General features: G+C 42.6%; 1 protein-coding gene across 5 annotated transcripts in view; it reads right to left on the bottom strand.

Annotated features, from left to right (window-relative positions):
- Positions 1–16,441, bottom strand: part of MPP5 (membrane palmitoylated protein 5) — a 177,194-nt gene that overhangs the window by 13,884 nt on the left and 146,869 nt on the right. For all 5 annotated transcript variants that reach the window (XM_033950752.1, XM_033950751.1, XM_033950750.1 and 2 more), the window contains exons 10-12: positions 7,283–7,354; positions 4,760–4,927; positions 3,957–4,159 (exon numbers count right to left, since the gene is read on the bottom strand). In XM_033950752.1, the coding sequence (XP_033806643.1) occupies positions 3,957–4,159; positions 4,760–4,927; positions 7,283–7,354 (443 nt within the window). The remainder of the gene's footprint in view (positions 1–3,956; positions 4,160–4,759; positions 4,928–7,282; positions 7,355–16,441) is intronic.

Raw genomic sequence — 16,441 nt, 5'->3', positions numbered from 1 at the left:
TGTCGGAGGTGGAAATTTTGGCGATTTAATGTTGGATGATCCAGGAGTGCCAAGACAGGTTGAGGATTGGTTATGGGACTATTTAGATCTAAATTTTGGATGTGAGGCTTCTCCTGAGGTAATTTTGGAAAGCTTGAAACTCTACGGGGACATCTCATTGCAGTGGCGTCTTCTCGTAAAAGGTGGCGAGCGGAGGAGACACGGTTGATTCTTTGTGCTCACCAATCCATCTTTATGTACCTATCTTTCTTTCTGTGACCATCCAGCATCTCCCGTGTCCTTCTCCCTGTGTTTGTCATCACTAGTCTATGTCCCACATTACTCATCCCCTTCTGTGTTCCTATTCTCTCCCACATCTAGCATTTTCCTCTGTGTCCATATACCCCCCTCCCATGTCTGGCATTGCACCTCTCTGTCCATGTACCATTCCCATGCAGCATCTCCCTTTGTGTCCAGTCTCTATTCTCCTCTCCATGCCCATTATTTTCCCTCTGTTTCTAATACCTCCCTGCGAGTCTCCCTCTCTGCTGTGTTCAGCATTTCATTCCCTCTTCCTTCATCTGCTTAGTAAAGCATCTCTTTTTCACTTCTCTTCCCTCCAGCAGGTGCAGCACCTCTCCCCCTTCCCTCCAGCATCCCCCCTTCCATAGGTGCAGCACATCTCCCCCTTCCTTCCAGCAGCCCCCTCCTGCAGTTTTCTCCCTTTTTTTCAGTTCCAGCCCTCCCCTCCATAGGTCAAGCACCTCTCTCTCCCTTACCTCCAGTCCCAGATCCCCCTCCTGTGCTCTTTCCTCCAGCCCCAGCATCTGCTTTGCCTTGCTCCCTCTCTTTCTTGGAGCCAACGGCTCCATCTCCCTCCCTCCACCTTGCGCAGGATTTCTAAGAGCGTCGGAGCTGTTACTGCCGTGGCCAGCTCTACGGTTTAGTAAAAAAAAAAAAAATGGGGGGGAGGAGGTTAGTGACAATACACTGTGGGGCTCATAATCGAAAGAGAAAAATGTCCAAAAACCAGCCTAAGTCGGCACTTGGACGAACATTTCCCAAATACGTCCAAGTGCCAATAATAAAAACGGATTTTGGACGTATTTCTAAACGACCTAGGCCTTCATTGTGCCGCTGAACGACCAAAGCTAAATGGGGCGTCTCGGGAGGAGTGTTGAGGGCAGGAGTTGGGCAGGACGTGGGCCGGCTTAGACTTGCATGTCTGGCAGGTCCAGCCCCCTCTCCCTCGTGGGTTCGACTCTGGCTGGCTTCCCTCCCTCCCGCTTGCACACACCTTGTAGAAGAGCAAGACGACATCCACACAGGCCTGCTCGACGGTGTTCGTCACTTTCCCTCTGCCAGGCTCCTCCATATGATTCAATTTTCTCTCTTTGCGAAAAGAGGAAGTTGCATCATAAGGAGGGACTCATAAGAAGGAAGGCTGCGAGCACAGTCGAGCAGGCCTGCGTGGAGATCAGCCTGCTTTTCTACAAGGTGTGTGCAAGCGGCAGGGAGGGAGCTGGAGCCACCGGACCCACAAGCGAAGGTTGGTTGGGGGTGGGGTAAAATGGAAGCCTGACGAACCCTTAAGGTGGGGTAGGAAAATCAAACATCTACATTTGTTTTCCTCAGGACTCCTGAGGGGGAGGATGCCTGGAGCCACGAGAGGGGGTAGGGATGCCTGGAGTTTTGAGGAGGGAGCTGTGATCGTGGTTGGGATTCCCTGCGGGATTAAAGCTTTTTACCATTCCACAGGAGCAGTAAAAGCTTTGTTCCCGCAACGGCAGTAAACAGACAATTTTTTAACAGTTCCAGCAGTTTTACTGCGGTTTGCCGCAGTTTACAGCAGGAATGGGTCACCGTGTCATTCTTTACAGCACATTCCACTGAGGAAGGAGGTGGAGCCAGAAAAAATGATTGATATCTTCTGCAAAAACACATAGTTTGAAGGTGACTATCCAACTGTTCAGGACCTTTACACCCATTGCACTGGAATAATCATTTCAGAACAGCACTGTTTGATAAGAGAACAATGTTTCAAGAGTCCTTTTTGATGATACATTTTTAAAATATGAGAAGAGTAAAGTTATAAATAGTTCTATTCAACATATCCCTATTTCACCCGAATATATTCCTTTGACTGAAACTTTTGGGAAATAGTTTGACCTAAAAACAGTCATATATTGCCCCAAACAACCATACCGTTAAGTGACTTTCAAAGTAAGCCTTTGACTACCAGCGACCCCATCCCTCATTGTTTTTCCCTTATTCGTTCTTTTTCTTCTAAGAAATTGTAGTTCTACCCTTCCTACCCTAATTTCTAGTTAGTGATGTCCACCGTTTATCTATTATATGTTCCTATCTACCCATTTTATAATGTTCATCACTTTGAAATTGTTATTTAAGCGTTTTATCAAATTTTAAATAAACCCTTGGAAAACTTTAAAATCTGATTTAAGTAAACTGATCCCCAAACATAAAAATTTTTTAATATATGGCAAGCCAATTTAAATTATATTTGTACATGTATCAGCAGCCCATGAAGAGCTATCAAATAAGGATAATACATGCTCAAACTGTGATTGTTTGAAGATCATTCTAGCATAAGTATACTGCATTCATTGCAATCTTTTATAATTATTATTAGTTATATGAATATGTCATTGCAATAGTCTAGGTGGGTAAAATTAATTGTGTTAACCTAGCAAAAAACTACCTCATAGAATAGGGCTCTTTAGCTTGGAAAAGAGACGGCTGAGGGGAAACATGATTGAAGTCTACAAAATCCTGAGTGGTGTAGAATGGGTAAAAGTGGATCGATTATTTTATGCCATCAAAAATTACAAAAACTAAGGGACACTTGATGAAGTTGCAGGAAAAATACTTTTAAAACCAATAGGAGGAAATATTTTTTCATTCAGAGAATTCTTAAGCTCTGGGACACATTGAGACAGACACTGCTTGCCCTGAATAGGTAGCATGGAATGTTGCTACTATATGGGTTCTTGCCATATGGGTTACTATATGGGTTCTGTATTAGAAACTGTGAAGATGAGATACTGGGCTAGATGGACCATTGGTCTGACCCAGTAAGGTTAGGTTATTCTTATGTTTCTATGTTCTTATTGCACTTAGCTTGTGTAATGTAAGAAATACTTGTTTTTGATAAACAGATTTAGTGATGTTAGTAAGAGGGATGAGGCCGGCACGAGCAGCAGCTGCTCATAAGAACTGCTGCTGCTGGGTCAGACCAGCGGTCCATCGTGCCCAGCAGTCCGCTCCCGTGGTAGCCTTTTTGTCAAAGACCAGTGCCCTATCCGAGTCCAGCCTTACCTGCGTATGTTCCGGTTTAGCAGGAACTTGTCTAACTTTGTCTTGAATCCCTGGAGGGTGTTTTCCCCTATAACAGCCTCCGGAAGAGCGTTCCAGTTTTCTACCACTCTCTGGGTGAAGAACTTCTTTACGTTTGTACGGAATCTATCCCCTTTAAACAGTAGAGTGCCATCTCGTTCTTCCTACCTTGGAGAGGGTTAACAACCTGCCTTTATCTACTAAGTCTATTCCCTTCATGGTCAGTGAAGATTTGAAAGTATGGGACGAGCACAAGGTGGGGAGAAGAGGTGCTGGCTTCCCTGCCAAGTTGGCGCCCGAGGCAGTTTGCCACCCTCTTACTGCACCAGTGGGTGAGGAGCTGTTTTTTGTTTGGGGGAAGGAAAAGGAAGGAAGCAGGGACTGCACCAATTTGAGGAACACTGCACCGTTTCGGTTTCAGTTGAATATACACTTGCATTTTCACTGAAACAAGACTGGATTCAGATTTCAGGTCAGTCTTGGCACTGAAAATTGAAACTCTAAGGTGTCTATGTTGTATTTATAAAACAAGAACCTTGCCAGATGTCTCCTTAGGCAACCTGTTATAAAATCACCCTAGGAAAGAATAACTGCAGCCACACTTTTGTAGGCCTCTCTCTTACCTGTGTATGGAGATTTAAGAGGCAGATTTTGCCAGCATTAATGACCTGCCGTACAGAATCTGTGCTAGTCCCATAGAGATTCTTCTCAAATTCTCCATGTTCAATGAACTTCCCTGCAGCTATATCAGCCTCAAAGGCTTGACGTGAAACAAAATGATAATCCCTGCCGGCTACTTCGTTGTCACGTCTGCTTCGAGTCGTATCTAAAAACAAAATATATATAAGCAATCTATCTTAATCTACTAAAGTGATCTTTGAACATTGTTTCTTATATTATCAGTATACATAAAATACAAATGCCTACAGAATCAATAGTTTTCCAATAGCATAAGGCACCATCCAGTGTTGGCCTAATTCTCATCACAGGCAATAGTCCAAAGATGAATTTTTGTAATAATTTCAAAGAACTAGTAGACACCATTTCAACTGTAATAGTTAAAACACATGGCAAAAATTATTTAGCCGTTATTAATCTTAGATGTAATTGTTTTCTTTTAATGAATTTGTCTGCTTAATTACAGTAAGATTATATACAATCTGAATCCTAGGGTCTGTCAACATTATACATAAAGCATCCAATTTGCGGACTTTTGTTCAACAAAATTATGAGTCTGTGGACTGCAGAAATACATGCATTAACAACCAGATGCAGAGACCCAGTCTGAGATTCTGAATGGATCTCCACATGCATTCAAATGTGGAATCACCACTGACCATTTCTGGATAGTTAAGAGCATTGTTTCCTTCTGAGCTGAAAAGTGTCTTAGTCACACAGCAAGAGGGAAGACATGCTGCCAACTTACGAGGAACTGCAGATGCAAAGCGGTCTGCCTCATGATTCAACAGCCTCTGCCGCAGTTCATTCTGACCACAGTTCTGGGGACCAATGAGAACAATTGGCCTTTTCCTATTTGCTGGCTGGTGATAAAGTGACATCTCTTCATAGGTCAAAATTTCTTCATTGTCATAATCTTGCAAAAGAAAGCAAAGCATTAACCAAACCTGGTGCAAAACCTATGCCAAGTAACAAAACAAGACAGCAGGTACAACAGGGCCTCTCTTCTTTGCTCTTAAAAGAACAAGCAGAAACTTCTTTACTTCACCCTAGTAGAGCTAGAGCCACTTCTTCTAGTCCTTCTGCTTCAACTCCATGCCAGACCAAATCCAATACTTGGTTCCCCATCAGGAAATAATGTCTTGCCTGCAACAACCTAAACTCCCATGTTAGAAGCCTGGATTACTAGAGTGCTGCATAGTTGACTATGGCCACAGACCAAGACTTGGACCTGTTGGTACTGCACCAAGACCACTACTACCCCTTCCTATGTCCTTCAAGCTCATAGGACTCACCTCTATAGTGCAAAATAACCATGAAGGGGACTCCTGATTCATCCCTTGCCAGACAGCTATATAAGGAGGGGAAGAGAATGCCTATAGTGCTCCCCCGACAGATTCTCTCACTGGCAATCTGGGCCTACAGCCTTCCCAGAAATAGCCTATTCATTATGCCATATGTCCATACCATCTGCTGGAGCCAGAGGAATACTGAAAAGCTGAAGGCACCACCAGTTCCCCTATAAGGGGCATGGTAAGCTCAGAGTTGTTTTTTCTTCTTACATCTGCTAGCAGGTGAACATAACACACTTGTCTGGACTGGTCTAGTATGGACAACAAGGAATTTAAAATATCAAAGACATACCAAACAAGTTAAGCTATAAAACAAAATAAAATAGCCAAGAAAGCTACACAACAACCACAGCTCCATGAAGCTTTCACCGCAAGTACTGTTATAATCAGAATAGAATACTCTGGCCATTCTGTCAAACTGTTCTTTCTTTCACAAAATAAGCTGTCTAAAGCCTGGGCTAAAAGTATTAAATTGTTTCTTAATCTCAAGAATCAGATGTAAACTTGAGTCAAACTATTCCATTCAGATGGAGCGGCAATTGAGAAAGAGCATGCTCTAGTTTCATTTGTCAACATTTTTATTTGTTCCAATGCCTTTGTTTTACCCATATTGTCTGTTTATATATCTCAACTCCATATCCCTCTGCCTACTTTTTATGTACTGTGCTGATACTTATCATAGTCCTGTGATACGAATGTTCTAACTGCTGCTTTAATGTATACTGTACCAGTGCTATCACATTACTACTATAGCTTAATGTATAAGATTATCTCACTGTTCTAATCATGTATTATTTTGACATCTGGTCATTTTACTATACACTACCTTAGGCAAATCTCTTCATAAAAGGCAGAAAACAAAAATAAAATACAAAAAGAATAATAAATGAACACATTTATAAGTAAAAATACCCAATAAAACATGTTCGGTCTGTGGTTTGTACATCAATCCCTTTCTGACACCATGCAAAAAACCTAATGGGGAGAGGGGTGACAAAGCAGTTGCAATACTTTTCCAAAATCTTTTTCTGGATCCTTCTTGTTCCCTCTCTTTGTAGAGCACAGAGGTGCACTGAGCCTCCTTTATCAGGATTTAGGAGAGAACTCAAATTAAGTCTTTGAGAGCTGCTATCTGGTTGTCATCATACTTTTATTAAATATACGTGAAATACATATATCTGCATTTAATTGTGGAAAAATCAATGGCTCAAATTTTATAAAACTCAATAGTTGGACCAGTATTAATTTATTCTGAAAGATATAACAAAATTGTCCAATCTATAAAGTACAATGCTTTTTAGAATTCAGACCTCAGCAGTGCAACTCAGGAAACAAACATATTATCGAGTTTAACACGCTACACCATCTTCATCAGTCTTTTAAGATATTTTTTCGTGTATAGAAACATAGAAATAGACAGCAGATAAGGGCCACGGCCCATCAAGTCTGCCCACCCCAATAACCCTCCCCTACCTTTCTCTGTGAAGAGATCCCACATGACGATCCCATTTTGTCTTAAAATCAGGCACGCTTCTGGCCTCGACCACCTGCAGTGGAAGATTATTCCAGCAATCAACCTATCAAAGCGAGTTTCCATTATTTCCTATGGGGAAACTCGCTTTGATAAACGAGCATTTTGGATTACGAGCATGCTTCTGGAACGGATTATGCTCGTAATCCAAGGTACCACTGTACATTAAAAAATATCTTAAAGACCGATGAAAATAATATAATTGTGGGAAGGCATGAAAATAAATATTATATATTGAATATATATTTAATGTGGAAATCCTGAAAAATCACAGCTGGTCTGAAGACTTGAGAACCAAATTTGGATACCTCTGATCTGGGATATTTGACAGTCCTGAAGCAGAATGGATTCTGCTTAGCCTAGCTTACCAGCTGCAAATTCTACTTACCATCATTTTTATTAGCATTATACAACACTTTTTTCCTCTTCTTTTTATTCTTCTTTGCACACCACAGTTTTCCTGGGAAAGAAAACAGATGAGAATCAGAAAAGCCTTGCAAATTTAAAGGAGTATCATGTTTCTCCACTAAATTCCAAGATTTACAAGAAAAGTAATAAAAACTGTGGAAATCCTAGGGATTCATTCAAAATAACAGAATACAATGTATCTATTTACAATCTAATAAGTGGGGATATACCATTGTAACTAGTAATCAGATACCCAAAATAGGTAACAAAGGCTATTTCATGTCATCAATTTTGTAGGTTTTGAAATTGAGAAATGTTGTTTGGTGCTAGGAAAGAATATGTTGAGGTTCTTGAAAGGGATACCCTTGAGGGGAGGAATGCTGGCCTAATGCCTAACCCTCAGTAAGCCTGGCTCTAAGAGAGAGAGGTTGTGGAGGCTCAGCATTAAAGATAGTTTTCACAGCAACCTGTGAACTACTGTCTGCCTCTGTCCACCCAGCCTGCCCTCTCACCTCTAGGCTCAAATTACTCTTATACTACTCTTAAATTATCCTTCACATTTCTCCAGCTGGTCTTAACAAGGACAATCTCCCTGAAAAACCTAACCCCAAAACCTCTCACCAGATCTGGAAACTTACCTTTTTCCCCACACCTGAATAAGTACAGAGGAAGGATCTGCTCTGCTAAGGAGAAAACACATCCATTGGAATATCTTGCCTGCTGGCATTCCAACTTGGGAAAGCTAAACTTGGATTTCAGTAGGTTATATCATTGTAGTTCTCTTTTTTTAGCTCAGCAAAATCAGTTAGGCAATAGTGTAGCCTTTAGAGTCTCTGTTAGGGTTTCATACAAAAAGAGTGTTTTAGACTAGATTAGTATTTTAGGCTGTATTTCAGGGCGTATAATCAGATTAGGGTACAAATAGATATTGAGAAAAGTCTCTGCTTGGTGTTAATTTAATTTCTTCCCGCCCACCTCAAGGCAGAGCTTTTTGATTTATAGGCTCTTCAGCCAACCAGGAATAGAGCATTACTTTGGTAGGATTTTTCTGCCCTTTCTTTACTCATCATCCTGCAGGTGGAAATGGCATACGCCGACACCTTGCTCATGACTCTGATGATGTCATAGACAGCATCTACTAACATAATTTACCCCCTCCAGCACCAGCTGGGGGCAAAGGTCCTCCTCTGCCGCAGGATTCCGCCGCAATCTGGTGAGGCAGAACATGCCACAAACAAGGATGCCCAAAGCCAGCACTTCAAATTACCTCTTAAGAACCATATCCACCTTGCAGTCCTTCGCATCCTTTAACATCACACCTCCCTAGCTAGGAAGGGAAGTACATTTGGTTACTTGAACCACCATGGGATCCTCCTTTGACAGACTAAACAGTTGCTGAAATTCTGAAGCCATAGTTTGGACATAGTCTTGGCTACCCTTAGGGAGCCTTCCGGAGACTCCCATTGCTCAGTGATTAGCAAGGTGATGTCTGGGTGTGCAGGAAAAAGAGGTAGTTTTTGTTGTTCATGACCATGAAGGTCAGGGAGGTGAAAGTGGCCTTCTCAGAAATCCTCCCAGTACCGAGAGCGGATGGAAAGAGACAGGATGAGCTGCGAGCAATCAATGCCTGGATGAGACGATGGTGCGCCGAGAAAGGATTTGACTTTGTGCACAACTGGACGACATTCTGGGGAAGAAGCAGATATTATAGAAAAGACGGCCTACACCTCACAAAGCAAGGAGCAAGAGTCTTGGCTAGAAACATGAAGAAGACCATTGAGAAGGCTTTAAACTAAGGAACAGGGGAAAGCCGACAGTTGACATCCAGTCAATGGCCCGGGCATCAGGAGATCCCAAAGATGGATCTGCAAACAACTGCTCAGATAAACGGGAAAAAGATGTGGCGATCGAAAGTGACAAAGAAAGAGAAAAACATGTGGCAATCGAAAGTGACAAAGAAGGAGCGCAAAAAGATGCAAAAAAGATTATGGTGACTAAAAAGACCAAGAAGACTGCACAGAAGGAGCTCAAATGTATGTACACAAATGCCAGAAGCTTGACTAACAAAATGGGGGAACTGGAAGCACTAGCAAGAAGACAAAAACTAGATATCATTGGAATAACCGAAACTTGGTGGAAGGAAGAAAATGAATGGGACACAGTACTGCAGGGATACAAATTATACAGAAGAGATAGAATAGGGCAAAAAGGAGGAGGTATTGCCCTGTATGTCCAAGAAGGAGTAGAGTCCATCAGAGAAGGGATGACGGAAGGAAAGGATAAACTCGAGTCCCTCTGGATAAAGATTACTAGACAGAGCGGAGCAGACACAAAAATTGGCCTCTATTATCGACCCCCAGCACAAACGGAAGAAACAGACACAGCAATGATAGAGGAAATCAACCATGAATGTAGAACAGGTAACGTAACGATCATGGGAGACTTCAACTTTCCAGGGATAAACTGGAACCTAGGAACCTCAAACTGCAGCAGGGAAACAAAGTTCCTAGAAATAATAGGAGATTGCTTCCTGGAACAAATGGTGGGAGAACCGACAAGAGGAACCGCAACCTTGGACTTAGTTCTAAATGGCATAAATGGAAGGACAACAGACGTGGAAGTCAAGGCCCCGCTAGGGACGAGCGATCACAACATGATCAATTTTAAGATTGGCATTGGGATAGGGAAATGAACCAAGACTCAAACCACAACCCTTAACTTCAGAAAGGGGAACTATGAAAGCATGAGAACCATGGTTAAAAAGCGACTCAAGAAAAAGACAGCAGAAATCAAAACGGTCGACCAAGCATGGTCCCTACTAAAAATAATAATAATAATTTATTGTTTATATACCGCCAAAGCCAAGTTAGTTCGAGGCAGTTTACAAGAAAGAAGAGCTGGACATACAGCGAAAAAAAACAATGAAGTCTTTGAGTACAATTCAGTGCAGTGCAAAATAGAAGAGCTGGAACATACAGCGAAAAAACAGAAACAAGAAACAAGAAGGCTTTGCGTGCATGACTGTTTGTATAGAGTAAGGTAACAATGTAGGGACGTTTGCAATAAGAGTGAGTCAATAGGGAGCAGGTCGTACAGTGTGGGGTAAGTAGTGAAGGCTTTGGGAGATTTTGGTCAAAAGGGAGTAGGTCGAGGAGATTTACAAAGAAGGGTAGGTCATACAGTGTGGGAAAGCAGTGAAGACTTTAGGCATTCCTGGTCAAGAATCGGTTGAACAGGTTGGTTTTGATTAGTTTTCTGAAGTTGAGGTAGGATGAGGAGTGCATGATGGTGCTGCTTAGCCAGTCGTTCTGTAGGCTTGCTTGGAAGGCCAGCAAGCCTACAGAACGACTGGCTAAGCAGCACCATCATGCATTCCTCATCCTACCATCACTGAAGCGTGGAATCTCTACATCCCGCTAATATCCAAAGGAAGGAAAAATAAGAACAAAGGAGAACCAGCTTGGTTAACTAATGGGGTGAAAGATGCGATAAGGGATAAGAGGAACTCGTTTAAAAAAATGGAAATGTGAACAGACGACGGAGGCCTGGAACAGTCACAGGGTCGACCAGAAGAAGTGTCACAAGGTGATAAGAGACACCAAAAAGGTCTACGAGGAAAGGATAGCGCAAGAAGCCAAAAACTTCAAGCCCTTTTTCAGATACATAAAAGGGAAAAAACCAGCAAAGGAGGCAGTGGGCCCCCTCGATGATCAAGGGAGAAAAGGGTGCATCAAAGAGGACAAACAGATTGCAGATAGGCTAAATTCATTCTTTGCGTCTGTCTTTACCAAGGAGGACACTGCGTCAATGCCCAATCCAGGGAAAGTATTCAAGGGAGAAGTTGAGGATAGTCTCACGACAGTGAACGTGGACTTGGACAAGTTATACTATCAGATCAACAGACTAAAAAGTGACAAGTTCCCTGGACCGGATGGGATTCACCCGAGAGTGCTAAAGGAACTTAAAGTAGAAATCAGAGAGCTACTACAATCCCTAGCTAATTTGTCAATTAGAACCGGGCAAATACCAGACGACTGGAAGAGAGCGAATGGCATTCCAATCTTCAAAAAAGGATCGAGAGGAGAACCAGGCAACTATAGACCTGTGAGTCTTACATCGGTTCCTGGGAAGATGGTTGAGGCATTAATCATGGATAGCATAGTGCAACACCTGGAAAACCACGACCTGATAAGAGCCAATCAACACGGCTTCAGGAAGGGGAAGTCATGTCTGACGAATTTACTTCAATTCTTTGAAAAGGTGAACAAACAAATCGACAGCAGAGACCCGGTGGATATAATATACTTGGACTTCCAGAAGACGTTCGACAAGGTTCCACATGCTAGGTTTCTAAGGAAACTACAAAGCCATGGAATTGAAGGGGATATACTAAGATGGATCGGCAATTGGCTGGAAAACAGATTGCAGAGGGTAGGCATAAATGGGAAGTTCTCAGACTGGGAAAAGGTGACAAGCGGTGTGCCCCAGGGCTCGGTTCTTGGGCCAATCTTATTCAATATATTCATAAATGACCTGGAAGAGGAAACGACGAGTACTATAATCAAGTTCGCAGATGACACAAAACTATGTCGGTCAGTGGGGTCACAAATGGACAGCGAAGAACTCCAAAGAGATTTGAACCAGCTAGAGAAGTGGGCAGAAAAGTGGCAGATGAAGTTTAATATAGATAAATATAAAGTGATGCACCTGGGCACAAAGAACATGAATATAAAATGTTAGGTGTGACGTTGGGCAAGAGCGAACAAGAAAAAGACCTGGGGGTACTGATAGACAGGACCCTGAAGCCGTCGGCACAATGTGCAGCGGCGGCAAAGAAAGCCAATAGGATGTTGGGCATGATAAAGAAGGGTATCTCGAGTAGATCGGCGGATGTCATAATGCCGCTTTACAGAGCAATGGTCAGACCACACCTGGAGTACTGTGTCCAACACTGGTCTCCTCACCTAAAGAAGGATATAACCCTGCTGGAGAGGGTGCAGAGGTGAGCCACGAAGCTAGTAAAAGGTATGGGAAATTTGAGCAACAAAGAACGCCTCAGAAAACTGAGCTTGTTCACCCTTGAGAAGAGAAGATTGCGAGGGGATATGATAGAGACTTTCAAAATACTAAAAGGACTCGACAAAATAGAGCAAGAAGCATCGTTATTCACGTAGTCAAATGAGATTCGTACAAGAGGGCATGGGCTGAAATTGAGGGGCGACAGGCCCAGGATGAATGTCAGGAACTTCTGTTTCACACAGCGAGTGGTGGACGTTTGGAATGCTCTCCCGGAGGAGGTTGTGATGGAAACCTCCATTATGGGATTCAAGTGCAAGTTGGATGCGCACCTCCTTGCAAATCACATTGAGGGATACGGCTAAATATGGTCATCATAACCCTAACCCTAGGTCTCCATCAAGGAACACCTAGATTGGCCTCCGCGTGTGCGGGTCACTGGACTGGATGGACCAAAGGTCTGATTCGGTGAGGGCATTTCTTATGTTCTTATGTTATGTTTTCTTGATTGCACTTTTCTGTACAAGATGATATGCTTGTTAAATAATTTGAAAACTTATAAATAAATAAAAAGAAAGAAAAAGAAATCATCCTGCAAGCAGCTCGCGACCAGAGGTAATTCATCTAGAGTACAGACTCCTGTGGTCTTACTACAGAACAAGGTTGGGTACACGAACCTTCTTGGATCATAATTTGGATACAAACTGTTTTATGTTCATTTTTAAGTTTTTTACGTTGTTGATTAAAGACTTGGCATTCCTGCAGTTTTTTTCCTTTTCTTCATTGTTCGACATATCACTGCAGTTCTGTTGGATTTTGCTTGTGCTTACATTTTCTATACTTTTCAAACATGAGTAATGAGGAAATTACACTTACTACCCAGGAACACAAATTCTGTTACATAGTGTAATTAGATAAACTGTTATCAAGAGGAACAGTTTATCACCATAATATCTGATATCACAATCATATGAGGAAAAGGTCAGCTCTCAAAATAAGAGTCCTTATGTTAAATCAGATTCATCAATACTGATAACTCCCGTCTCCGTCCCTTCTACCTTGGTGCGCTGCCTGGAACAACTTGCCTGACTCGGTACATCAGGCTCCATCTCTGGCAGTTTACAAGTCCAGGCTGAAAACCCACTTCTTTGAGGTTGAATTTAGATCCTAATCCTACCACATATTAGTCCCTTATCCCTTCCACCCCATCAGCCCTTTCTAACTCCCCACATGAGCAACATGTCGATTCCTCCCTTTTTTGTCCTGTGTCTATCAAAATTAGAATACAAGCTCTTGTGAGCAGGGACCGTCTCTTGTGCATTTAATGTACAGTGCTGCGTGCGTCTGGTAGTGTTATAGAAATAATAGTAGTATTTTTGTCATAAGGAAGACTAAAACAATGCTTCAACTCTAATACTGTTTTCTGCATTTCCAAGTATTTTCAAAACACAGATACATTTTATAACAGGACACTTAGGCAGTGAATGTACAAAGGAGCGCATATTGCACCTACTTGATAAGGCAACAAATGCACCCATGTTCTGTTATAAAATAGCTTACCCGAAAGCTGCTGCCCAACCCGCCCACCTCCTCTAGTTGGCTTCTTAGCTTTGTACTGAACTGCAGGTCCTGAAAGCTGACGTTGGGTGGGAAGGCACCGGAACGCACATGGTACGGAACTGTCTTAAAATGTTAATGTTCTTACACAGAATGAAATAGGAGTCGGATGACAGCGGCAGCCCCGGGAGACCCTTGAAACAGCACTTTTATAGTGCGAAACATGTCGGTTGGCTGAGATAAGTAAATATTTATACTTTTACAAATTTCAACATTTATACTAAAAAGTTCTTTTGAAGATATTTTGAGCACTTTTGGAACACGTTTATAAAACTGATTTAAATATGGACAGCCAATGATGAGGCACCACAAAATCTTCCCGCAGTAGCAAATCATTACAGCGGTGGAGTGGTGGGGCTGAGGTGTCCTTAAAAAATCATATATTGAACTGAACTCATTGGATCCAGGTGATATATAGTGGGTTAAAATGTTAAGGGACAGCACACTTGGTAGTATCCATAACAGGTTCTGTGGATGACATTACCCACATGTGAAAATATTATGCCTGTTTGTCCTCAGAGAAAGGCATTTACCCCCTCTGTAAGGTAGATGTACATGCATTCTATACTTGTATATTTTAAGAAATGCGCTTATACATTTCAACTCCACCTCTGCTCTGCCCAAACTATATCCTGAGAATGCCTGCACTCAGCATGCATAATGGAACATGCCATATTGTTGGCATGTGCTCTTATATGCCTGTACACACAACCACACAACTTTTTTTTAAAGTCTTATCCATTTGAAAAATAGACTTTTCATATAGAAAAAACTTTACAAAATTACTCCTGTGAGGATAATTTTATAACAGGTTGCCTAGGCTGGGACAGAGTTTCTCAACTTCTTCAAGCTAAGTACCCCCTAAGTCTAATAAATATCAACTGAGTAGCCCCGCCCCTAAACCACACAGGCTCCGCCCCAGAGCCCACTCCCATAATAGTACTAATTGTAATGCAATTTATTCCATCCATTTTTCATATACATACAATATAATCTTAATACATAATTGCAACCACAAAATTAAAAAAACACAAAGCACACTGTATGCAGAGAAAATGTTAATTATCATTTATATTCTTTTTTTTTCCAAAGAGGTCAAGGCTGATGACTCTCAGTAACAACTATAGAAAAATAGACAAATATAGTGCAAAATGTAGATAGCAGATATAAATTCTCAGAACTGATACATTTCGATCACTAAATTGAAAATAAAATCATTTTTTCTACCTTTGTTGTCTAGTAATTTCATGAGTTTCTGTTTGCACTTCCTTCTCACTGTGCATCCAATATTTCTTTCTTTCTGCCTACTGAATGCTTCCTCTCCTCCAGACTTCATTCTATTTCCCAACCAACATCTCTTTCTGGCCCTCCATGAGTCCAACTTTTCTTCCTCTCTCCTCTGCCCCCATTAGCAACATTTTCCCCTCTCTCTCATTCCTTCCCCTGCTGCAAAAGGAGTGGGGAGAGAGAGAGAAATCTTGGGTGCATCTCTCCCACTCCCTCCACTGCCACTTCATCTCTCCCACTCCCTCTACTGCATCCTTTCCACCAGTCCAACATCTCTTTCTCTCTGCCTCCTGCACATTTCCTCTCCTCCAGTCTTCATTCCCTCCAACCAACATCGCTTTCTCCCCCTCCATTAGTTCAACTTTTTACTCTCTGCTCTCTCCCTGAGTGTGACATTTCTCTTTACCCCATTCCTTCCCATCTCTCACTCTCTCTCCATGAATCCAACACTTTCTGCCTCCTGCACGCTTCCTCTTCTTTGCACCTCATTCCTTTCCACAATCAACATCTCTCTCTGTCCCTCCACGAGTCCAACTTTTCTTCCTCTCTCCTCCACCTCTATTGGCAACAAGTCTCCCTCTCTCTCTCACTGTCCATCTGTCTTGAGAGATCCAGGCATCTCTCCCACCCCCTCTACTGTCACATCCAACATGTTTCCCTCTCTCATCCCACGGATCATGTGCAGCATTTTTCACCAGCCCTGTGCCCATTTTACCTTCTATTACCCCTCTCCAGCACAATGCCACATTTCTCCCTCCATCACCATGTCTAACATTCCTCCCCCTTGTAATCCCCTTCAATCTGTCCCTCTGTTCCCTTCTCCACCACCATATCCAATATTTCTCCCTCTCATCCTTCTCTTCCTATGCATCTTCCGCTCCTCTATGACCAATATTATTTTCTTCCTTTCCTCATGTGCCACCATCTTTCCCTCTCACTCACACACTCATACCCAACAAGTCTCCCTTTCTATTCCTTCCCTATGTCCCAAGTTAGTGCCCCTTCCTCCCGCTCTTCTGTGTCACATGTTTATGACCCCTCCCCCTGCCCCTTCCTACATGTAAGTAGCAGCAGGTCCATAGTAGAGAGCTGCACGGGAACGACGGGAATCCCACGGGACCCGCGGGCATCCCACGGGTTCCCCCTTCGGGTCACGGGGATCCCGTGGGGACGTCCCCTAGGGTCGCGGGAATCCCGTGAGGACGTCCCCTAGGGTCAC

This window comes from Geotrypetes seraphini, chromosome 7, assembly GCF_902459505.1.
Source record: "Geotrypetes seraphini chromosome 7, aGeoSer1.1, whole genome shotgun sequence".
Lineage (NCBI taxonomy): Eukaryota > Metazoa > Chordata > Amphibia > Gymnophiona > Dermophiidae > Geotrypetes > Geotrypetes seraphini.
Note: the sequence above shows the minus strand (reverse complement) of the source record. Positions and strands in the feature narration are given on the sequence as shown.